Genomic DNA, 25,585 nt, shown 5'->3' with positions numbered 1-25,585 from the left:
AATGAAAACGAAAGGGAGCAATGGAGGAAAGAAAGGCCAAAGCCCATATTAGAATGAAAACAGAAAAGGGAAATTGCAATAAGGAGGAAAGAAAGGCTGAAGCATATTAGGAATGAAAACAGAGAGGAATGCAATAGGAGGAAAGAAAAGGGCTGAAAGCATATTTAGGAAGTGAAAACTTGAAGGAGGGGAATGCAATAGGAGGAAAGGAAATGTTGGAAGCATTAGGAAATGAAAACAAAGGGAATGCATAGGAGGAAAGAAGGCTGAAGCATATTAGGAATGAAAACAGAAAGGGAATGCAATAGGAGGAAAGAAATGCTGAAGCATATTAGGAATGAAAACAGAAAGGGAATGCAATAGGAGGAAAGAAAGGCTAAAGCATATTAGGAATGAAAACAGAAAGGGAATGCAATAGGAGGAAAGAAAGGCTGAAGCATATTAGGAATGAAAACAGAAAGGGAATGCAATAGGAGGAAAGAATGCTGAAGCATATTAGGAATGAAAACAGAAAGGGAATGGAATAGAAGGAAAGAAAGGCTGAAGCATATTAGGAATGAAAAGAGAAAGGGAATGCAATAGGAGGAAAGAAGGCTGAAGCATATTAGAATGAAAAACCAGAAAGGGAATGTATAGGAGGAAAGAAAGGGTGAAGTATATTAGGAATGAAAAACAGAAGGGAATGCAATAGGAGGAAAGAAAGGCTGAAGCATATTAGGAATGAAAACAGAAAGGGAATGCAATAGGAGGAAAGAAAGGCTGAAGCATATTAGGAATGAAAACAGAAAGGGAATGCAATAGGAGGAAAGAAGGGCAGAAGCATATTAGGAATGAAAACAGAAAGGGAATGGAATAGAAGGAAAGAAAGGCTGAAGCATATTAGGAATGAAAAGAGAAAGGGAATGCAATAGGAGGAAAGAAGGCTGAAGCATATTAGGAATGGAAACAGAAAGGGAATGCAATAGGAGGAAAGAAAGGGTGAAGTATATTAGGAATGAAAACAGAAAGGGAATGCAATAGGAGGAAAGAAAAGCTGAAGCATATTAGGAATGAAAACAGAAAGGGAATGCAATAGGAGGAAAGAATGGCTAATGCATATTAGGAATAGAATGCAATAGGAGGAAAGAAGGGTTGAAGAATAGTATGAATGAAAAACAGAAAGGGAATGCAATAGGAGGAAAGAAAGGCTGAAGCATATTAGGAATGGAATGCAATAGGAGGAAAGAAAGGATGAAGTATATTAGGAATGAAAACAGAAAGGGAATGCAATAGGAGGAAAGAAAGGCTGAAGCATATTAGGAATGGAATGCAATAGGAGGAAAGAAAGGATGAAGTATATTAGGAAGGAAAACAGAAAGTGAATGCAATAGGAGGAAAGAAAGGCTGAAGCATATTAGGAATGGAATGCAATAGGAGGAAAGAAAGGATTAAGTATATTAGGAAGGAAAACAGAAAGTGAATGCAATAGGAGGAAATAAGGGCTGAAGCATATTAGGAATGAAAACAGAGAGGGAATGCAATAAGAGGAAAGAAGGGCAGAAGCATATTAGGAATGAAAACAGAAAGGGAATGGAATAGAAGGAAAGAAAGGCTGAAGCATATTAGGAATGAAAACAGAAAGGGAATGCAATAAGAGGAAAGAAGGGCAGAATCATATAGGAATAAAAAAACAGAAAGGGAATGGAATAGAAGGAAAGAAAGGCTGAAAAGCATATTAGGAATGAAAACAAAAAAAAAAAAGGGGAAAGGGAATGCAATAAGAGGAAAGAAAGGCTGACGCATATTAGGGAATGAAACAGAAAGGGAATGGAATAGAAGGAAAGAAAGGCTGAAGCATATTAGGAATGAAAACAGACAATGAATGCAATAGGAGGAAAGGAAGGCTGAAGCATATTAGGAATGGAAACAGAAAGGGAATGCAATAGGAGGAAAGAAAGGGTGAAGTATATTAGGAATGAAAACAGAAAGGGAATGCAATAGGAGGAAAGAAAGGCTGAATCATATTAGGAATGAAAACAGAAAGGGAATGCAAATAGGATGGAAAGAAAGGCTGAAGTATATTAGGAATGAAAAAAGAAAGGGAATGCAATAGGAGAAAAGAATGGCTAAAGCATATTAGGGATGGAATGCAATAAGAGGAGAGAAATGATGAAATATATTAGGAATGAAACAGAAAGGAATGCAATAAAGAGGAAAAAGAAGGGTTGAAGCATATTAGGACTGGAAAAAAGAAAGGGAATGCAATAGAAAGAAGAAAGGGCTGAAGCATATTAGGAATGGAATGCAATAGGAGGAAAGAAAGGATGAAGTTATATTAGGAAGGAAAACAGAAGTGAATTGCAATAGGAGGAAAGAAAGGCTGAAACATATTAGGATGGAATGCAATAGGAGGAAAGAAAGGATGAAGTATATTAGGATGAAAACAGAAAGTGATGCAATAGGAGGAAAGAACGGCTGAAGCATATTAGGAATGGAATGCAATAGGAGGGGAAGAAAGGATGAAGTATATTAGGAATGAAAATAGAAGGAAATGTGATAGGAGGAAAGAACGGCTAAGCATATTAGGAATGGAATGCAATAGGAGGAAAGAAAGGATGAAGTATATTAGGAATGAAAATAGAAAGGAAATGTGATAGGAGGAAAGAATGGCTGAATCATATAAGGAATGAAAAGAGAAAGGAATGAAGCAATAGGAGGAAAGAAAGGCTGAAGCAAATTAGGAATGAAAAGAGAAAGGGAATGTAATATGAGGAAAGAAAGGCTGAAGTATATTAGGGATGAAAACAGAAAGGGAATGCAATAGGAGGAGAGAAACGCTGAAGTATATTAGGAATAAAAGCAGAGAAGGAATACAATGGACAGAAAGAAAGGCTGAAGCATATTAGATGAAAACAGAAAGGGAATGTAATAGGAGGAAAGGAAAGGCTGAGTATATTGAAAAATGAAAACCAGGAAAGGGGAATGCATAGGAGGAGAGAATGGGCTGAAGCATATTATAATGAGAAAAGAGAAGGGAATGAAATAATAAGAGGAAAGAATCTCTGAAGAATTATTAGGAATGAAAACAGAAAGGGAATGCAATAGGAGGAAAGAAAGGCTGCAGCATATTAGGAATGAAACAGAGAGGGAATGCAACAGGAGGAAAGAAAGCTGAAGCATATTAGGAATGAAAAGAGAAAGGGAATGCATAGGAATGAAAAGAGAAAGGGAATGCAATAGGAGGAAAAAAGGGCTGAAGCATATTAGGAATGAAAAGAGAAAGGGAATGCAATAGGAGGAAAGAAAACGCTGAAGCATATTAGGAATGAAACCAGAAAGGGAATGCAATAGAAAGAAAGATTGGCTGAAGCATATTAGGAATGAAAACAGAAAGGGAATGCAATAGGAGGAAAGAATGGCTGAAGCATATTAGGAAAGAAAACAGAGAGGAAATGCAATAAGAGGAAAGTATGGCTGAAGCATATTAGGAATGATAACAGAGAGGGAATGAAATAGGAGAAAGAAAGGCTGAAGCATATTAGGAATGTAAACAGAGAGGGAATGCAATAGGAGGAAAGAATGGCTGAAGCACATTAGGAATGAAAACAGAAGGGAATGAAATAAGAGGAAAGAAAGGCTGAAGCATAATAGGAATGAAAAGAGAAAGGGAATGAAATGGGAGGAAAGAATGGCTGAAGCATTTAGGAATGAAAAACAGGAAGGAATGAAATAGGATGGGATAAGAATGCGAAGCATATTAGGAATGAAACAGAGAGGGAATGCAATAGGAAGGAAAGAAATGAAGGCATATTATGAATGAAAACAGAGAGGGAATGAAATAGGAGGAAAGATAGGCTGAAGCATATTAGGAATGAAAAGAGAAAGGGAATGTAATAGGAGGAAAGAATGGCTGAAGCATATTAGGAATGAACAGAGAGGGAATGAAATAGGAGGAAAAAGATAGGCTGAAGCATATTAGGAATGAAAACAAGAGAGGGAATAATGAAATAGGAGAAAGAAAGGCTGAAGCATATTAGGAATGAAAATATAAAGGGAATGTAAAAAGGAGGAAAGAAGGTGGCTGAAGCATATTAGGAATGAAAACAGAGAGGGAATGAAATACGAGGAAAGAGAGGCTGAAGCTTATTAGGAATGAAAAGAGAAAGGGAATGCAATTAGGAGGAAAAAATGGCTGAAGCATATTTGGAATGAAAACCAGAAAGGAATGCCATAAGGAGGAAAGAAAGGATGAGCATATTAGGATGGAAAACAGGAGAGGAATGCAATGAGATGAAAGAAAGGCTGAGAATTTTAGGAATGAAAATAGAGTGGGAAATGCAATAGAAGGAAAGAAGGGCTGAAGCACATTAGGAATGAAAACAGAAAGGTAACGAAATAGGAGGAAAGAAAGGTTGAAGCATATTAGGAAAGAAAACAGAGAGGGAATGCAATGAGATGAAAGAAAGGCTGAAGAATTTTAGGAATGAAAATAGAGTGGGAATGCAATAGAAGGAAAGAAGGGCTGAAGCACATTAGGAATGAAAACAGAAAGGTAATGAAATAGGAGGAAAGAAAGGCTGAAGCATATTAGGAATGAAAAAACAGAAAGGGAATGAAATATAAGGGAAAGAAGGGCTGAGGCATATTAGTAATGAAAACAGAAAGGGAATGCAATAGGAGGAAAGAATCGGCTGAAAACATATTAGGAATGAAAATAGAAAGGGAATGAAAAAGGAGGAAAGAAAGGCTGAAACAATATTAGGAAGTGAAAAGGAAAGGGGAACTGCAATAGGAGGGAAAGAATGGCTGAAGCATATTAGGAATTGAAAACAGAAATGGAATGAAAATAGAAGGAAAGAAAGGCTGAAGTATATTAGGAATGAAAAACCGATAGAGAACTGCAATATGAGGAAAGAAGGCTCGGAAGCATATTAGGAATGAAAATAGAAAGGGCGAAGGAAACTAGGCGGAAAGAACAGGGCTGCAAGCATATATTAGGAATGAAAATAGAAAGGGGGAAAAAGCAATACCAAGGAAAGAAAGGCTGAAGCAATGTTAGGAATGAAACAGAAAGGGAATGCAAGAGGAGGAAAGAAAGGGCTGAAAGCAATTATTAGGAATGAAAAGAGAATGGGAATTCAATAGGAGGAAACGAAAGGTGCTGAAGCATCTTAGGAATGGAAAACAGAAAGGCGGAATGCAATAGGAGGAAAAAAAGGCCGAAGCATATTATGAATGAAAAAACAGAAAGGGAATGCAATAGGGAAGAAAGAAAGGCTGAAAGCATATTGGGAATGAAAAACAGGAAAGGGAATGCAATAGAAGGAAAAGAAAGGCCGAAGCATTTATTATGAATGAAAAACAGAAAGGAATGCAAAATAGGAGGAAAGAAAGGCTGGAAGGCATATTAGGAATGAAAAGTGGTCCCCAAAAGGCATGCAATAGGAGGAAAGAAAGGCTGAAGCTATTTAGGAACTGGAAAAACAGAAAGGGAATGCAATAGGCAGGAAAGAAAGGCTGAAGCATAGTTAGGAATGAAAAACACAGAAATGGGGAATGCAATAAGAGGAAAGAAGGGCTGAAGCATATTAGGCAATGGAATGCAATAGTTGGAAAGAAAGGATGAAATATTATAAGGAATGAAAACGAGAAACGGAATGCCAATAGGAGGAAAAGAAAGGCTGAAGTATACATTGGAATGAAAACAGGAAAGGAATGCAATAGGAGGAAAGAACACGGGCAGAAAATGGGCTGAAGCACTATAGGAATGGATGCAATAGGAGGAAAGAAAGGCGATGAAGATATTAGGAATTGGAATGAAAAACAGAAAGGGAATGCAATAGGAGGAAAGAAAGGATGAAGTATATTGAGGAATGAAAAATAGAAAGGGAATGCAATAGGAGGAAAGAAAGGCTGAAGCATATTAGGAATAAAAAGAGAAAGGGAAAGGAATGCAATATTAGGAAAAAAAAAAGGCTGAACGCATATTAGAAATGAAAACGGTGAGGGAATGCAATAGGATGAAAAAAGGCCGAAGTATATTCGGAATGAAAACAAAGAGGGAATGCAATAGGAGGAAAAAAAGGCTGAAGTATATTAAGAATGAAAACAGAAAGGTAATGCAATAGGAGGAAAGAAAGACTGAAGAATATTAGGAATAAAAACCGAGAGGGATGCCAATAGAAGGAAAGAATGGCTGAAGCATATTAGGAATGAAAACAGAATAGGAGGAAAGAAAGGATGAAGTATATTAGGAATGAAAGCAGAAAGGGAATGCAATAGGAGGAAAGAAAGGCTGAAGCATATTAGGAATGAAATGCAATAGGAGGAAAGAAAGGCTGAAGTATATTTAGGAATGAAAAGAGAAAGGGAATGCAATAGGAGGAAAGAAAGGCTGAAGCATATTAGGAATGAAAATAGAAAGGGAATGCAATAGGAGGAAAGAAAGGCTGAAGCATATTAGGAATGAAAAGAGAAAGGGAATGCAATAGGAGGAAAAAAGGCTGAAGCATATTAGGAATGAAAATGGCGAGGGAATGCAATAGGATGAAAAAAGGCTGAAGCATATTAGGAATGAAAACAAAGAGGGAATGAAATAGGAGGAAAGAATGGCTGAAGCATATTAGGAATAAAAACAGAGAGGGAATGAATTAAAAGGAAAGAAAGGCTGAAGCATATTAGGAATGAAAACAGAAAGGGAATGAAATAGAAGGAAAGAATGGCTGAAGCATATTAGGAATGAAAACAGAAAGGGAATGCAATAGAAAGAAAGAAGGGCTGAAGCATATTAGGAATGGAATGCAATAGGAGGAAAGAAAGGATGAAGTATATTAGGAATGAAAGCAGAAAGGGAATGCAATAGAGGAAAGAAAAGGCTGAAGCATATTAGGAATGAAATGCAATAGGAGGAAAGAAATGATGAAGATATTAGGAATGAAAACAGAAAGGAATGCAATAGGAGGAAAGAAAGGATGAAGTATATAGGAAATGAAAATAGAAAGGGAATGCAAATAGGAGGAAAAGAAAGGCTTGGAAGCATATAGGAATAAAAAGAGAAAGGGAATGCAATAGGAGGAAAAAAAAGGCTGAAGCATATTAGGAATGAAAATGGCGAGGGAAGCAATAGGATGAAAAAAAGGCTGAAGCATATTAGGAATGAAAACAAAGAGGAATGAAATAGGAGGAAAAAGAATGGCTGAAGCATATTAGGAATAAAACAGAGAGGGAATGAATTAAAAGGAAAGAAAGGCTGAAGCATATCAGGAATGAAAAGAGAAAGGGAATGCAATAGGAGGAAAGAAAGGCTGAAGCATATTAGGAATGAAAACAGAAAGGGAATGCAATAGGAGGAAAGAAAGGCTGAAGCATATTAGGAATGAAAACAGAAAGGGAATGCAATAGGAGGAAAGAATGGCTGAAGCATATTAGGAATGAAAACAGAGAGGGAATGCAATAGAAGGAAAGAAAGGCTGAAGCATATTAGGAATAAAAAGAGAAAAACAATGCAATAGGAGGAAAGAAGGGCTGAAGCAAGTTAGGAATGAAAACAGAAAGGGAATGCAGGAGGAAAGAATGGCTGAAGCATATTAGGAATGAAAAGAGAAAGGGAATGTAATAGGAGGAAGAATGGTTGAAGTATATTAGGAATGAAAAGAGAAAGGGAATGAAATAGGAGGAAAGAATGGCTGAAGCATATCAGGAATGAAAAGAGAAAGAGAATGTAATAGGAGGGAAGAATGGTTGAAGCATATTAGGAATGAAAAGAGAAAGGGAATGAAATAGGAGGAAAGAATGGCTGAAGCATATTAGGAATGAAAACAAAGAGGAATGCAATAGGAGGAAAGAAAGGCTGAAGCATATTAGGAATGAAAACAGAAAGGGAATGAAATAGGAGGAAAGAAAGGCTGAAGCATATTAGGAATGAAACATGTAATAGGAGAAAAAGAATGGTGAAGCATTTTAGGATTGAAAACAGAAAGGAATGCAATAGGAGGAAAGAAAGGCTGAAAAGCATATTAGGAATGAAAAAACAGAGAGGCAATGCAATAGGAGGAAAAAACAGCTGAAGCATTTTAGGAATAAATACAGAGAGGGAATGAAATAGAAGGAAATAAAGGCTGAAGCATAATAGGAATGAAAAGAGAAAGGGAATGCAATAGGAGCAAATAATGGCTGAAGCATATTAGGAATGAAAAGAGAAAGGGAATGAAATAGGAGGAAAGAAAGCTGAAGCATATTAGGAATGAAAACAGAGAGCAAATGCAATAGGAGGAAAAGAAAAGCTGAAGCATATTAGGAATGAAAGCAGAGAGGGAATGAAATAGGAGGAAAGAAAGGCTGAAGCATATTAGGAATGAAAACAGAGAGCGAATGCAATAGGAGGAAAGAATGGCTGAAGCATATTAGGAATGAAAACAGAGAGGGAATGAAATAGGAGGAAAGAAAGGCTGAAGTATATTAGGAATGAAAACAGAAAGGGAATTTAATATGATGAAAGAATGGCTGGAGCCTATTAGGAATGAAAACAGAGAGGGAATGAAATAGGAGGAAAGAAAGGCTGAAGCATATTAGGAATGAAAACAGAGAGGGAATGCAATAGGAGGAAAGAATGGCTGAAGCATATTAGGAATGAAAACAGAGAGGGAATGCGATAAGAGGAAAGAAAGGCTGAAGCATTTTAGGAATGAAAATAGAGAGGGAATGCAGTAGAAGGAAAGAAAGGCTGAAGCATATTAGTAATGAAAACAGAAAGGGAATCCAATAAGAGGAAAGAAAGGCTGGAAGCATTTTAGGAATGGAAATAGAGAGGGAATGCAATAGGAGGAAAGAAGGGCTGAAGCATATTTAGGAATGAAAAACAGAAAGGGAAATGAAATAGGAGAAAGAAAGGCTGAAGCATATTAGGAATGAAAACAGAGAGGGAATGCAATGGAGGAAAGAATGGCTGAAGCCTATTAGGAATGAAAACAGAAGAGGGAATGCGATAAGAGGGAAAGAAAGGCTGAAGCATTTTAGAATGAAAATAGAGAGGAATGCAGTAGAAGGAAAGAAAGGCTGAAGCATATTAGTAATGAAAATAGAAAGGGAATCCAATAAGAGGAAAGAAAGGCTGAAGCATTTAGGAAATGGAAAGGAAATAGAGAGGGAATGCAATAGAAGGAAAGAAAGGCTGAAGCATATTAGGAATGAAAACAGAAAGGGAATGCAATAGGAGGAAAGAAGGGCTGAAGCATATTAGGAATGAAAACCGAAAGGTAATGCAATAGGAGGATAGAAGGGCTGAAGCATATTAGGAATGAAAACAGATAGGGAATGAAATAGAAGGAAAGAATGACTGAAGCATATTAAGAATGAAAACAGAGAGGGAATGCAATAGGAGGAAAGAAGGGCTGAAGCATATTAGGAATGAAAACAGAAGGGAATGAAATAGGAGGAAAGAAAGGCTGAAGCATATTAGGAATAAAAACAGAAGGGGAAAATAATAAGGGGAAAGAAAGGCTGAAGCATTTTAGGAATGAAAATAGAAAGGGAATGAAATGGGAGGAAAAGAATGGCTGAAGCATATTAGGAGTGAAAAAAGAAAGGGGACTGCAACGGAAGGGGCATGCAATAAGCGGGAAGACAGGCTAAAGCCTATTAGGAATGGCAACGGAAAGTGGATGCAATAAGCAGGAAGAAAGGCTAAAACATACTAGGAATGAAAATAGAAAAGGCATGCGATAAGAGCAAAAAAAAAAAAAAAAAGGCTAAAGCATATAAGGAACGAAAACAGAAAGGAACGCAATGGGAGGGAAAAAAGGCTGAAGCATATTAGGAATGAAAACAGAAAGGGAATGAAATGGGAGGAAAAGAATGGCTGAAGCATATTAGGAGTGAAAACAGAAAGGGAATGCAAAAGTAAAAAAGAAGGGCTGAAGCATGTTAGGAATGAAAACAGAAAGGGAATGAAATAGGAGAAAAGAAGGGCTGAAGCATATTAGGAATGAAAACAGAAAGGGAATGAAATAGGAGGAAAGAAAGGCTGAAGCATATTAGGAATGAAAACACAAAGGGAATGCAATAGGAGGAAAGAATGGCTGAAGCATATTAGGAATGAAAACAGAGAGGGAATGCAAGAGAAGGAAAGAAAGGCTGAAGCATATTAGGAATGAAAATAGAGAGGGAATGAAATAGGAGGAAATAAAGGCTGAAGCATATTAGGAATGAAAACAGAGAGGGAATGCAATAGGAGTAAAGAATGGCTGAAGCATGTTAGGAATGAAAACAGAGAGGGAATGAAATAGGAGGAAAGAAAGGCTGAAGCATATTAGGAATGAAAACAGAAAGGGAACGTAATAGGAGGAAATAAGGGCTGAAGCACATTAGGAATGAAAACAGAGAGGGAATGCAATAAGAGGAAAGAAAGGCTGAAGCATATTAGGAATGAAAATAGAAAGGGAATGCAGTAGGAGGAAAGAAAGGATGAAGCATATTAGGAATGAAAACACAAAGGGAATGCAATAGGAGGACAGAAGGGCTGAAGCATATTAGGAATGAAAACAGAGAGGGAATGAAATAGGAGGAAAGAAAGGCTGAAGCATATTAGGAATGAAAACAGAAAGGGAATGCAATAGGAGGAAAGAATGGCTGAAGCATATTAGGAATGAAAACTGAGAGGGAATGCAATAAGAGGAAAGAAAGGTTGACGCATATTAGGAATGAAAAGAGAAAGGAATGCAATAGGAGGAAAGAAAGGCTGAAGCATATTAGGAATGAAAAGAGAAAAGGAATGCAATAGAAGGAAAGAAATGCTGAAGCTTATTAGGAATGAAAACAGAAAGGGAATGCAATAAGAGGAAAGAAAGGTTGAAGCATTCTAGGAATGAAAACAGAGAGGGAATGCAATAGGAGGACAGAAGGGCTGAAGCATATTAGGAATGAAAATAGAGAGGGAATACAAAAGGAGGAAAGAAAGGCTGAAGCATATCAGGAATGAAAACAGAAAGGGAATGCAATAAGAGGAAAGAAAGGCTGAAGCATATTAGGAATGAAAATAGAGAGGGAATGCAATAGGAGGAAAGAAAGGCTGAAGCATATTAGGAATGAAAACCAATAGGGAATGCAATAGGAGGAAAGAAAGGCTGAAGCATATTAGGAGAGAAAATAGAGAGGGAATGCAATAGAGGGAAAGAAAGGATGAAGCATATTAGGAATGAAAATAGGAAGGGAATGCAATAAGAGGAAAAAAAGGCTAAAGCAAATAAGAAATGAAAGTCTAAAGCATATTAGGAATGAAGACAGAAAGGGTATGCAATAAGAGGGAAGAAAGGTTGAAGAAAATTAGGAATGAAAACAGAAAGGGAATGCAATAGGAGGAAAGAATGGCTGAAGCATATTAGGAATGGAAACAGAAAGGGAATGAAATATGAGGAATAATGGTTAAAGCATATAAGGAATGAAAGCAGAATAAGGAAAAAAGTCTAAAGCATATTAGGAATGAAGACAGAAAGGGCATGCAGTAAGAGGGAAGAAAGGTTGAAAAAAATTAGGAATGAAAACATAAACGGCATGCAATAAGAATTAAAAATGGCTACAGTAGATAAGGAATGAAAACAGAAAGGGCATGCAGTAAGAGGGAATAAAGGCTGAAGTATATTAGATATGAAAACAGAGATGGCTTGCAATAAGAGGAAAAAAAAGGCTAGAGCATATAAGGAATGAAAACAGAAGAGGGAAGAAAGTCTAAAGCATATTAGAAAGGAAAATAGAAAGGGCATGCAATAAGCGGGAAGGAAGGCTTCAGCATATTAAGACTGAAAACGAACGAAAGGAAAAAATGGGCTGGAAAAATGGCTAAATATAATAAATACAAAAATGGAAGAAACCTGGTTTCATAGACAGTAAGAAAGTCGAAAAAATTTTGAAATCGAAAAAATAAGGATTGGCATGCAACAAAGCAAGAAGAAAGGATAAGGTGGTAAAAATTATATTAGAGAAAAGCAGATAATAGGCAGGAATAGAGGCTGGAAAATCTATGTAACAAAGAGAAAAGTGCATGCAATAAGGAGAAGAAAGGGTGAAGCAGTTTTAGAGATTAAAAGAGGAAGGACATGCAATAGGCAGGAAGAACAGCTGATGGCTCTTAAGAATGTAAATGATAAAAAGGACATGCTGTTATTAGTATGAAAGGCCTGAAGCATTTTCCAAATAGGAAGGAATTGATGAAGGACATCTAACAGACAGGAAGAAGTCCGGGAGAACCATAGGAATGTAATTAGGTGAAAGAATATACAGCAAGGAAGAAATAAAAATTAAGAGTTAAGCTTTGTAATAGGCAGGTAGAAGGACTAAATAAAAAAAAGAGGGTTGTAATGGGCGGAAAGAATGGTTAAAGTAACAATGAACTTTAATAGGCAAGAAGAATGGTAAAATATGGCAAAAAACAATAGGAAAAGGAGCAGATAACAAAATAAAAGAAAGGTTAAATGGATATAGAGGTAAGAGCATGCAATAAGAAAAAGAGTAAAGATTGTCAAAAAGAAAGGTTGTATAAGAAGAAAGGCAAAAATATGCTGAAACTAGAAACAAAAGTGAAAGATAAATGCATTTACTGGACAAGCATGGCCGAAATTTAAAAGGAATATATGTATTTCTATATGCTAAGAGTAATGTAAAGCACGTCAAAAATTCATAAGAAATTATTCCAGGACTGGAGGAAAAATTGCAAAAAATGTCAAATATGGAAATGGGTGTAACAGAAAAGACTGTCAGATATGACAAATGAAAAATAAAAAAAATAAAAATATGCAACTGAAAGAATGAAAAAAATAATAAAAAGCATGTGTAAGTGGAAAAGGGTATGAAACATTTATCAGGATGATAAGTGAAAATAATTGCAGAAAACCCATTTAAAAAGTTATGTAATTGGAGCACGAAAGGAAAAAGCATTTCAGAGATGATAAGGAAAGAAAGCATGCAACAAGAGGCTGAGAGTCTAGGGAATAAAAATAGAGAAGCATGCAATTTCAGAATGAAAAGTAAAAGCATGATCGAGACGAAGGGAAGGAAAAACGAAAGAGAAATGAGGTGGTAAGAGCCAAAGCATTTCAGAAAAGGAAAAAAGGACGGGCTAATAAAAGGGGGAAGAGCTGTTAAATCATGCTAAAAATAAAGAGAGAGAGAGAGAGAGAGAGAGAGAGAGAGAGAGAGAGAGAGAGAAGACACGGAATAGTATGGTAATTAAGAGTTTGAATGAAAGGCATGCAATAATGAATGGGAAAGAAGATAGCACGTCAGAAATGATTATGGAAGTAAAACAAATAAAACAAATGTTTATAATAATTGAAATAAAAGGAAAAAGGTAAAATCAAGTTACGAATAAAAATCACAAAAAAGGAATGCATGCCAGAAATGAGAGGAGAAATTCATGCAGTAAAGTAGAAAAAAGGTAAAAAGCATATCAAAAGAAAAAAAAGCATGCAACAGATGGGAAAGAAAGCATTTCAGGAACGAAAATACAACAGCGAAGAAATAGACATTGGAAAGATACGAAATGTAAGGAAAAACAAAATGTCAAAGAGGAATTTAAAGGAGAGCACTAAAAAGAGAAGGAGTAAATTGAAGGCTTTTAAAGAAAGGGAAATAAAGAAAGAAGAGCATAGAAAAGAGAGAAATTAAAAGAAATTAAAAGTGAAAACGGAAATGACAGATACAAAAAGAAGAAGAAAGACAAATAGTAAGTGAAAAGTGAGCACAGTAGAAAACAAGAATGAAAACAAAATACATGCAACAATAACAGAATAAAGGAAGAAATGGAAGGAAAATTACTTAAGAGGAAGAATGAAATGAAACAAGCTAAAATAAAGGAAAGCATATGGAAGGCAGAGAGAATTAAGAAATGAAAGAGGTATAAAGGGTGAGATTTATTTAACAAAAAAGGAAATAAAAGGAAGACTGATGAGAAAAGTGGTGTAAAGCAGGAATAGCTAACTAGGTATAAGAGAAAGAAGGATGATGAGTATAAAAAGAATAGGTGAAGGAGAACAAGAGAAAAATAATTCAGAATGGACGGGGAAAAAGGAAAGAGGAAAAGAATGGAAAGGAGATAGGGCAGATGAAAGAAAGGAATAGAGAATAGTAATAATGAGAAGAGCAAAAAGGGAACATCATAAGGGAGAAGGAAAAAGATAAAGAAAGAGGTGAAAACAGGAAAGGATGATGAACAGGAAGGAAAGGAGACGAGGAGAAAGAAGCAATGGAGGTAACAGAAAAACGGTATTGGAAGAAAGGTAAGAAGATATAAGAAAGAAGAAAAAAGACAGTGAGAAACAAGAGAAAGAGGGAAGGAATAGAGAAAAAGATAAAAAGAGAGAGAGAGAGAGAGAGAGAGAGAGGAAAGGATAAAGATGAAGAAGATAATAGTAAAGAAGAGACAGGTGGGAGAGAAAAATAAGAAGGGGAAGAGGGGTAATAAGTGATAAATAGAAAAGGAGGATAATGAAAAGGAAGAGAAAAAGATGTTGATAGGAAAAAAAGAAGGCAATGGAGAATAAAGGTACAGGGAAGAACAATAAAGATGAAGATAGAATGGGAAAAAATGAAAAGAAAATGCCGTGAAGTGAAAGGAGATAGAGAAGGTGGTAAAATAAACAAAAGAGAAGGAAGAAGGAAAACAAGAAGACATAAGAAAAGATAAAAGATGAGGAAAAAAGAGAATAATGAGTAGAAAAGGGGGAGAGGTAGAAGAGGAATAAAGGAAGAGTATAAGGAGGATGGAACAAGGAGAAAAAAGGATGAGGTTGCAATAATAAGATGAGAAAATAGGGAATGATGAACGATGAAAAAGGTAAAGAGAGCAAAGCCGAAGAAAATGAAGAGGGGGAGGAGGGGGAGGAAGGAAGGAAGGAGACAGAAAAAGGAAGGAAGAAATATGGGAAGGTGAAGGATGAGGATGAGATGAAAAGGGAGATAGTAGGAAGAAGAGGCATAATAGACATGAAAAGAATGGAAATAGAAGGAAAAATGTGAGAATTACCAAAAGGAAGACTGGAAAAAGGAAAAGGTGATGAAGAATTAAAGAAAGAAAGAGAGGAACGGGGAGAAAGAATGTAAAAGGAAATAAATAGACAAGGAAAGAAGAAAGATGAAGAAGAGGAGAGAGAATAGGAGGAAGTACGAAGGAGGCAAAAGGAAAATTAGAGAGAAGGAGAATGTGGTAAAAACGGAAGTAAAGGGGAAGGAGGCAGGAGTAATGGATGGATGAAAAGAAATGAATTCAAGAAAAGAAAAAAGAAGGAAGAAGGGGACAGGAAATAAGAGGAAAGCGTGAGGAGAGAATGAGTGCAAAAGGGAAAGAAACAGAAAAAAGAAAGAAAGGAAAAGAAATATTAAGAAAACGAAGCGAACTAGAGAAGAGAGATATAATAGAAAAAGGGACGAAAACAAGGAAGAAAAATCCAAGGAATTAGAAGAGAAAGAAGAAGAAATAAGGAAAAATTAGGAAGACAGAAACACGAAAGAAGTACGAAGAAAATGAGTCGGGAAGAGAAATAAAGGAAAAAGATAGGAGGAAGAGAATGGAAAAGGGGAAAAAAGAGGAAAAGGATAAAGCTGAAAGAGGGAAGGAGGAAAAATGTGGAAAATGATGAGAAGACAGACGGAAATAAGAAGGAAATAGGAAAGAACTGAAAGAGTAAAGAAAGAAGAAAATAAATCAGGAGAAGGAGATAGTAACAGGAAAGGAAATAGAGGAATTGTAACAGTAAAAGAAAATAAGAAGAGTCAGCAGAAAAATCTGGAGAATGAGGTGAAAAAATTGGAGAGAAAGCAATAAAGATAAGACAGAGAAGAGAAAAAACGAAAATAAAGAGAAGGAAAGGATTAAAACAAGAATGAAAGGAAAGAGGAAAAGGAAGTAGAGAAAGGAGAGATGGAGGATAATGCTATTTAGGAATAGGTGGAGGAAAGAGCGAAGGAAATAGAGGGAAAGATTAAAAAGGGACAAGATATGAGCGGGAAAGAGAAAAAATAGACAGAGATGATGAATAGGGTAGAGCAGAAAGGAGAGGAAGGAAGAACTGGGAAGAAGGATAAGGAGGAAATGGAAAATAGAAAGAAAGTTTTATTAAGGGGAGGAAAAGAATGAAGGAGTATGAGAAATAAAGGAGAAAGAGAAAAAGGAGATAGGAAATGCATAATGTTATGTTGAGAAAAAACTAGAAGAGAGGAGAATAACAGGGGGGAAAGGAAGATAAGAAGATATGAAAGGAGGAGGAGGAGGAGAAAGAAAAAAATGGAAAAGGGAAAGAAGAGAGGCTGGAATTGAAAGGATAGACGGAAGTAAGAAGAAATGGAAAACAAGGGGATAGAACAGATTATTAAGAAGGAAACAAAGACAAGGGTATAATCAGTGAAGAAGTGGGAGAAAGATGAAGATGAAGGAAAAGGAAGAAATTGGAAGAGCTGAAGAAAGAAAGGAGACGGAGAAGGAAGAAGGAGGATTAGAACAAGATAAGAGGGATATAGAGAGAAAAAATGAACGAAGAGAGCAAGGTAGGGAGGAAAAGGAAAATAGACAGATGGAAAAAAAGATAGAAGAAGCGAGTGTAATGAGTAAGGGAAAAAGTGAGAAAGAAGAGGGGGAAAGAGCAGAGGAACTGGAAGAACGAAATGAAATGAAGGAAACAATGGAGAAAGAAAAAGAAGACGAAGAAGAGTAGAAAAATAAATGAGATTAAAGGAAATGAGAAAGAATATTAAGCATAATGAAAGATAGGGGTATGACAGGAGGAGAAAAAAGGAGGGGGAGAGTAAAGTGAAAGGATAAGATGGATGAAGAGTGGAAAAAAGGAAAAAAGTGGAAAGAAGGGAAAAAAGAAGATAAGAAATATAGAATTGATTAGAAACATAATCAGAGATGGAAGAATAAGAGTAAGAAAAGAGGAAGGAAAAGAGAAAAAGGGGACGAGAAAAAGATAAGATAGAAAGGGAAGTGATGGGAAGACAGAAAGAATGAGGAGGAAGGTAGGGAGGAACAAAAGAGGAAGAAGTGAAAAATAGGAAAAGGAAAGGAGTGGAACGAGAAGGAGGTAGACGCAAAGAACAGGCATATTAGAAGAAAGGGACAGGAAAAGAAAGGATGGATAGCGGAAGATTAAGAGGAAAGTAGGAAACAGAAAGAGCTGGAAGCAAAGTAGAATGATAAAGAGCAGGAAGAATGGGAAGACAAGAGAAGGAGAAGAGAACCAAAGGGAGAAGAAGAGAAGGAAAAAAAATAGAAGAAAGGAAGATAAGAAGAAACAATAAAAATTAAAAAAAGAAGAGAAAGAAGAATAAGGAATAAAGAAGAGGCAAGATAGGAGGAAAATTAGGAATTAGAGAGGAAGTGAGAGGAGAAGAGAATAATGAAACAGAGGAAAAAGAATTCAAGAAGGAAAAGAGGAATTAGGTGAAGGAAACGATGTGAAGAAGTATAAATGGGAACCAGAGTAAGAGGAAGGAAGAAAGAAGGAGGAGAAGGAGGAAGCTAGAAGGAGTGAACTGGAGATAAGGAAGTAAGAACGGCAACGGAATAGAAGGACGGGTGGGGCGGTGAGGAGGAAAGGGAAAATGAGAAAGAGCCAGAATAAGAAAATGAGAAGAAAGAACTAGCAAAAGAGGAAAGATATGAAGGTGGGGGGGAAAGGGTATTATAGATAATGAAAAGAGAAGGTAAAAAATCGGTGAAAGAGTGACAGAAGGAGAAAGTAGAGGTGTTGGAAGAAATAAAGATAGGGCAAGAAAGGAGACCAGGGAATCCTGTTGGGAGGGAAGAGGGAAGGACGAGCAACGAGCAACATGAAAGGAAAGAGAAAGAAGAAAGATGAGGAGGAGGAGGAGGAGGAGGAGAGGAAGGAGAGTCAAAAGAACAGAAGGGAGCACATAACTACTAAGAGGACAGAGAAGAAGAGAAAGTGGAAAACAGGAAAAGGAAGAAAGGGAGGAGGAGAAAATAAAAGGTATGAGAAAGATAGGAAAAGGGAGACGGAAGAGAAGGGGGAAGAGTAGGAAAGATGGAGGGAAAATGAAAATGATGAAATGATAAATGAAAGAAAGACTAGGAAAGAGATAAATAGGAAAAAGGAATAGAAAGTAAATGAAAGGAGGGGGAAGAACATGAATACGGAAAGAGGAATAACGGGAAGAGGAGGGGAAGGAAGGAAAAGAAGAAAAAGAAAAACATGAAATAAAAATGGAAAGGGGAGAGGAGGATAAGGTATAAAGGGAAAGGAGGAAGGATCAGAAGAGGAATATAAAGAGAAGAGAGTAATGAAGGGAAAACGAGAGAGAAAAGAAAGGAGAGGTAGGAGAAGAAACACTGACGAAAGAAATAAACAGAGGAGAGAAAAAAGGATAGAAAGTAAAGAATAAGAAGGAAGATGTGAGGGAAAAATAGAAGAGTAAAATGAATTAAGTGGAAAGGAAGAAGTGGAGAAAGCAAAATAAAAGCAATGACATTAGTAAAAAAAAGCAAGAATAAGGAAAGAAGGGAAAGGAAGACAGAGGAAGGAAATGACGAAACAGTGGGAAGACAAGACAGATGGAAGAAGGAAAGAGTGACACAGAAGGAGGAAGAAAGCACGGATGGAAAAAGTAGGTAGAAGAATTCAAGTAAGTAAGAAGAAGGAGGAGGAGGAGGAGGAGGAGAGGAGAGGAGGAGGAGGAGGAGGAATAAACAATAAAGAAATGAGGCGAAAGAAAAACAAGCAAATTAAGGAAGGAAAGGTGTACGGAAGAAAAGGTGAGTGAAAAAAGAAAAGGAGGAGGATTGAGAGGAAGATAAATAAGACAAGAAAATGAGACATAAAAGAAGACAAAAAGGAAGAAGTCAAGAAGGAAAAGGTAAAGTAACAGAAAGAGGATGGAGAGGAAGGTAAGAGGGAGAAAGAAGAGGAAGAGGAGAGAGGTAATAAGAGACAAATAGAAGAAAAGGGCAAAGGAAAAGAGGCCAGAGGATAGAAAAGGAAAGGAATAAGTGAAGAAGAAAAGATACTAAGGCAAAACGGAAAAAACAGGTTAAAAAAGAGGGGAAAAGGGATAAAAAGGAATAAAAGGAGGGGAAAAAGGATAAAAGGAATGAAAGAAGAAGTAGAAGAAATAGAAGAGGAAAACGGTAGAGGAGAAGAATGAGATAGAAGGGTAGAGGTGAAAAAAAGAGGGAGGAGGGAGAATGGTTAGGAAGAAGAAGAAGAAGAAGAAAAGGGTAGAGAAGATGAAAAATAACAGAAGAGCAGAAGAGAAAAAAGAGGGAGGAGGGAGGAGGGAGAAAGGAGAAGAAGGAAAGGGCAGAGAAGATTAAAAAATAACAGAAAAGTAGATGAGAAGAAAGAGGGAAGAGTTAGAATGGTTAGGAAGAAGACGAAGAAGAAGAAAAGGGTAGAGATGAAAAATAACAGAAAAGTTGATGAGAAGAAAGAGGGAAGAGTTAGAAGTTAGGAAGAAGAAGAAGAAGAAGAAAAGGAAAATGGTAGAGGAGAAGAATGAGATAGAGGGGTAGAGGTGAAGAAAGAGGGACGAAGGAGAATGGTTAGGAGAATAAGAAGAGAAGAAGAGAAGAATGAGATAGAAGGATAGGAGTTGAAGAGAGAGGACGAAGAAAAGTTTAGAAAGAAGAAGAAGAAGAAGAATGAGAATGAGTAGAAGGTATAGAGTGAAAGAAAGAAGGAGGAGGGAGAATGGTTAAAAAGAAGAAGAAGAAGAAGAATGAGGTAGAAGGATAGAGGTGAAGAAAGAAGGAGGAGGGAGAATGGTTAGAAAGAAGAAGAAGAAGAAGAAGAAGAAGAGAAGAAGAAGAATGAGGTAGAAGGATAGAGGTGAAGAAAGAGGAAGTAAGAATTGTTATTAAAAGCAAGAAGAAGAAGAAGAATAAGAAGAAGAAAAGGGTGGAGAAGATGAAAAATAACAGAGGAGTAGAGGAGAAGGAAGAGGGAGGGAGAATGGTTAGAAAGAAGAAGACGAAAAAGAAAGAAGAGGAAAATGGTAGAGGAGAAGAATGTTTAGAACGAAGAAAAGTAGAAGAAGAAGGAGGAAAATATGAAAAAGTAGAGGGGAAGAAAGAGGGAGGAGGGAGACTCGTTAGAAAGAAAAGGAGATGAGGAGGAGCAAAGAGAGGATAACAGAAGAAAGGAAATAAGAAAAGGAATGAAAGAAGAATAAGGAAGAGGAAGATTTTAGGGCGAAAGAGGAAGATGAGAAAGAAGACAGAGGGGATTGAAAAGAAAAGGAAGGGAATGATTTTGGGAAGGAAGAAAGGAATGGAGCAGGAGACAGCAAAAAGTAGACAGAAGGAAATAAGGGAATTTGGGAGAATGAGGAGCGATAGGATGCGGAGGAGGGGAAGAAGAAAAACAAATAAATAAATAAGAGAAAAAAATAGGCAAGAACTGGAGGAAAGATGAGAAAGAGGAATGAGAGAAAGGTAAAAAATGAAAGGAAAACGAGGAAGATGATAAGCACGAAAGTATCGGGCAAAGAAAAAATGCTTTAAAGAGTTGGAAATATGGAAAGAGGAAAAAGGTGATAAGGAGTAATGAAAGGAAGTAAAAGAAAAAGGGTAAAAGGAAACGTGAGTAGGAGAACAATAGAAAAATAATGGAGGTATCAAACAATGGAAGAGGAGGAAAGAAGGGAAGATAGAGAAAGATAAGGAATACCGTGAAAAATAATGAAAATAATAGAAAGATAAAGGGGGCGGAACAGAATGTAGGGCTAAGGAAGAAGGATTAGTAGGAAGGAAAGGGGAAATGGAAGCAGCATAGGGCAGAAAGAAAATGTAAGCGTGAAAAGAAGAAGAAAAGGGAAAGGAAGTAGTTAGGAAGAAAGCGAGATGAAAAGGAAGAAAAAAGGCAGATGGGGAAATAAAATGAGGCAAGGAAATGGATTTTAGAAAGGAAGGAATGGAGAAAGAGGCAGAGAAAGAGGAAGAATGGAAGGAAGAAATCGGCAAGGATTGAGGAAGAGGTGGGACACACAGAGGAAGGAGGGAAGGACAAAGAGGAGAATAAAGAGGAATACAAGAAGAAAAAAAAAGAAATATTAGGAAGTAGTGAGGAAGAGAAGGAGGAAGAGGAGACGGAGAGAGATGAAGGAAATGAATAAAATAAGGAACGATAAGAAATTAGGGAATGAGGATCAAGAGAAAGTGGAAAATGGAAGGTAGGAAAGGAAAGTGAAGTAAGGAGGAGATAAGGGAAAGAAGGAAAGACAAAAGTAAGACGAGGTTGATAAGGAGTAAGAAAGAGAGAAGGAGGAGAGAAGGGAGGATGATGAAGTATAATGAAGAGTTGTAAGGAGGAAGAAAAAGGAAAAAGGAAGAGGCAAGATAAGAATTTGGAGAATGAATCAACGAAAGAAAGGACAGAAACAAAGAAAGAGGAAGAGGAAGATGAAGAAGAAGAAGATGAGAGGAGCAAGAAAGGGAAAAGGAAAAAGAGTAAGGGGTTTGTGGTAAAGGAATAGGAGAATGAAGAAGAAGAAGAAGAGATAGTAGGAGGCAGACAGAAAGGAGATAGAAGAAAGAGAAAGAGAAGGAAGATGGGAAGGAAGAAACGATAACGCAGAGGAAATGACCAGAAATAGAAACAAGTGAAATAAAAGGTAAAGAGAGAAACAAAGGAGAGGAGGTAGAGAAAAGCAGGGGAGAAAAGAGGGAAGACGCATAAGGAAGAATTAAATTGAAAAGAGGAAGAAATGGGAGAAGAAACAGTCAAAGAAAGGCGAGACTAAAGGAAACAGATAAAGGGGATAAAGAAGACGAGGAACTGAAGGAAGAAATGGGAAAAGACATATGAAAAGATTAGAGAAAAAGACGCGGAAGGGCAAGAAATGAAGTAAAGGAGAATGAGGAGAAAGAAAGGGAGAAGAGGGAGAAAGAGGAGTAGAAAAAAGAGGAGGATTAAAGAATGAAATTAAGAAACAGAGAGAGGGAGAAAGACAAGATAAAAGTAATTACGAAAATTAAGGAGGGAAAGATGAAGAGAATGTTAGGTGAGGAAGACTGGAGGACGGTAAGGAAGCAAGGGGAAAGAAAAGAAAAGAAAAAATGAAAGAAAGGAATGAAAAGAGGACGTGAAGGGAGGAAAGATGTTTATGGGTGAAGAGGTATGAAGGAAATATGTTAAGAATAATGAGAAGCCATGAAAACACGAACGAAGAGACCATATACAATTGAAAGAAGAGAAAGGAGAATGAGAAAGAAGAGAAGAGAGTAAAAGAAGAACGATGGATAGGCAAGAATGAAGAGAGCTGGGAGGCTGAAAGAGAAGAAAGAAAAGGATGGTGGGAAATGAGGATTATGATTAAGAGCAGAACACAGAGAAATGGGGAGAGAGAAAGAAAAAGCCTAAATTGAAGAAAGATGGGAAACGGGAGAGAAGCATTAGGAAAAGGGAAAAACAAAGACAGAGATAAAAATGAGAAATTAGAGTGTAAGGAAGAATGAAATAAGAAAGAGAAGGAAGAAGAAAGAGAGAGGAAAAGGAAGATGAAATGAAAGAAGATGAGAAAGTAGCAAAGGCGAAGGAAGAAAGACGTAAAGAGGAAATGGAGTTTTGATCAAAATGAAAGGAGAATAAGAGAAGAGGGAAGAAAGAAGGAAAGAATGAAAGGGAAGATAAAGAAGAACCAGAGAAGAGTAAAAAAAGAGGGAAAACTGAAAATAAGGAAATCTGAAAAGAGGATAAGAATGTAGATAATGAAATGAAAGAAAAATAAAAGTAAGAAGAGAGGACAATATGTGGACGACTGAAGAGGGGAAAAAAGGAAGAAAAAGTTGAGAAAAGAAAACTGGGAATGGTTTGAAGGAGAAGGAAAGCAAAAGGAAGAATGAAAGAAGGAAGAGGAGGTGAAGGAGAACAAGGCGGAAAGTGTGAAAGATGAAAGGAAGAGGAAGTAGGCAATAAGGTGGAGGAGGAAAGAAGGAATGAAAGAGAAAATTATTATAAATGAGGGGAAATGAGGAACTGAGTTGAGAGAATAAGAGAAGAAAAAAAAAATTATGAGAAGCAAAAAACGGTAGAACAAAAAAATGAGAAATGGGAGATGACAAAAAAAGAAAAAGAAAAACGGGGGAAATGGAATCAGAGGAAGAGAAGGCAGAAGAAGAGAGAACAGAAAAAAAATGTTTACTGGGAAGAAATGGGTGAGAAGAAAGAATAAAAAGAGAGGCATGGGGAGACTAGGTTGAAGAGAAAGATTGAAAGGTCTACGAGAAGGGGAAGGAGATAGAAGAAAATGAGCAAAAGGAATAGAAAACGAAGAGGAACAGGAGCAAAAAGATGAAGAAGAGGAAACTAACGAAGAATAAGAATGGAAAAAGAGAAAGAGGATTAAGTAAATGGGCAGAAGAAAGAGAAAGATTGAAGACAAGACAAAGAAGGGAAAAAGGAAAAAAGATATAAAAGAAAGTGAAATTGGGTTGGGAAGAAACAGTATAATTAGGACGAAGGAAAGAATGAGGAAGAAGAAACAGATGAAGACAAGTGAGAGAAAAATAAAAAGGAAGAGGATAAGAAAGAATAAGAGAGAAGGAAGGAAGGTGACGAAAATATGGTAGAAGAGAAGAAGAGGAAGAAAGAGAGAATGAGATATGAAAGGTTTAAGAAGGATAATAGCAGGAGACCATAAATAGAAAGTACAATAAGGAAAGAAGAGAAGAAAGGGAGGATGAAGGAAAGAGGAAAGAGAGGGAACAGAGAGAAAGAGGAATTGAAGGAGGAAGTAAGACAGGAAAAAAGAAGTGTAAGAGAAAGACAGAAACTAAGTAAGTTAATGGGATTGAAAGGAGGCAGAAGAGGAAAAAAACAGGAAGAGGTATAAAGAGGATAGAGAAGAATTGAAAGAGAAGAGAATAATGAGGAACAAGAAGGTAAAAAGAGTAGGAGATTGAAAAGGGAAGATATAAACAGAAACAGGATAAGGAAAAAGACACTAGAAACAGAATAAAACTAAAGAAGATGAAAGAAAAATGAGAAAGTAACAAAATATTTGAAGATTCAGAAGAAGACTTTAAACAGAATAAATAAAGTTCGAAGGAGAATCAAAGGAGAAAGAAAAAGAGAATGAAGAGAATATCAGGAATGTGGGCAACAGAAAGAGATAAGGGAAGGAGGGGCGAAGAGATAAAGGAGAATGAGGAGATATGACAGAAGCGATAAAAAGGGAAAGGATGAGGGATTAAGGAGGAAGAAGAATGATGAGGACTTAAGAAGAAATGAAATAGGATGAAGAGAAGAAAGAAATAGAAGATTAAGAAAAAAGCAAGTAGGAAAAAGAAGAAAAGTAGAATATATGGGGTGGGGGAGAAAATAGGGAAGAATTATAAGCACACGCAAGGAGGGTAGGGAAGATAAGAAGAAGAAGGAGGAGGAGGAGGAGGAGAAAGGAAAGGTAAAGGGAAGAATAAAGAAGAGAAAGAGGAGGGAATAAAGGTAGAGAAAGGGAGAAGAGAGGGATGAGAAAGGGGAGAGGAGGAAGAATTAGGGAGGAAAAGGAAGATGTGAAGAATTGATGAGGGAGAGTAAACAATGAAAGACACAAAGGAAGCTGTGGGATAGATAACCGAAGGAAAATGGAAAAGAGTATGAAGAAGGGAATGATGATAATAAGAAACACGGAAAAAGAATAATCAAGAAAAGGAGGAAGAGGGAACAGAAAAAAATATGAAAGATATGGTACAGGAGAAGGAAAAAAGGAAAAGGAGGAGAATGTTAGGAAAAAAAGGTCAAATAAAAGATGAAGGAATTATGACAAGTCAAATGAAAAGAGGAAAGAGAAATAAAAGAAATAAAGGATAAAGTGGAGAAAGAAAACAGGGAGGAATCTGACCAAGAACAAAGAAATTCAAAGGAGCATGAGTAATGAAAAGAGGAAAGAAGAAGTGGAAGAAATACAAAATAAATAATGGAAGAAAAATAAAAGAAAAAAGAAAAACGAGGAAGGATGAAATGCGAAGATCAAAAGGGAAGGGGAAAGGAAATTGGTAAGGGAGGAAGAGAGAAAAGGAATGAGCAAAATGGGAAAAGAAAAGGGGAGTTTACGAGAAGTGGATACGAAAAGAGAGAAAGAATAGGGAAAAGAGGGAGAAAGAAGGAAAGTAGATAAACGGAAAATAAAAGAAAGAAAGGGCAGGCTACGAGGGGAAAAAATCAGAAGGGAATAGATAAGGAGTAAATGTTAGGGAGCGGAATGAGGGGAATAAGCAGTAGAAAAAGAGGAAGACTTGAGGAGGAAAGAGGAAGGAAAGAGAGAAGCAGAAAGGAGAAAAGTAAGAAAAATGGAGAGAGAGAGAGAGAGAGAGAGAGAGAGAGAGAGAGAGAGAGAGAGAAAGAGAATGCAGAAAGGGAAGTAGTAAAATGGAAGGACGAGGAGGAAGGGATGAAGGTAAAACAGAATGAGGAACGAGGGACGAAGGGTAGGAAAAAGAGAATAAGGAAGAAAAGAAAAAGACATAAGGGTAATGAGAAATGAAAGGAAGAAGCATAATAAGGGAGAAACTAGACAGAAAAGGGGGACAGAGGGTTGCAAAATAATGAATAGAAAGATTATTGGAAAAGATGAAAGGAGAAAAAGGGGAAAGGACAAGAGGAAGCAA

General features: G+C 36.8%; 2 protein-coding genes across 8 annotated transcripts in view; both read right to left on the bottom strand.

The window, feature by feature from the left end:
• The window catches only part of LOC135201459 (uncharacterized), a 206,380-nt gene that overhangs the window by 10,417 nt on the left and 170,378 nt on the right, over nucleotides 1–25,585 (bottom strand). The window lies entirely within an intron of this gene.
• On the bottom strand, nucleotides 21,708–24,726 carry LOC135201911 (uncharacterized; the record flags this gene model as incomplete). Its single annotated transcript, XM_064231208.1, has 2 exons — nucleotides 21,708–23,939; nucleotides 24,247–24,726. Coding segments are annotated over 2 exons (990 nt in total), but the record flags the coding sequence as incomplete, so codon positions are not given.

The sequence above is a fragment of the Macrobrachium nipponense genome, chromosome 28, assembly GCF_015104395.2.
Source record: "Macrobrachium nipponense isolate FS-2020 chromosome 28, ASM1510439v2, whole genome shotgun sequence".
In the NCBI taxonomy this organism is placed as follows: Eukaryota; Metazoa; Arthropoda; class Malacostraca; order Decapoda; family Palaemonidae; genus Macrobrachium; species Macrobrachium nipponense.
The sequence above is the reverse complement of the archived record's forward strand: the minus strand, read 5'-3'. Positions and strand labels throughout refer to the sequence as shown.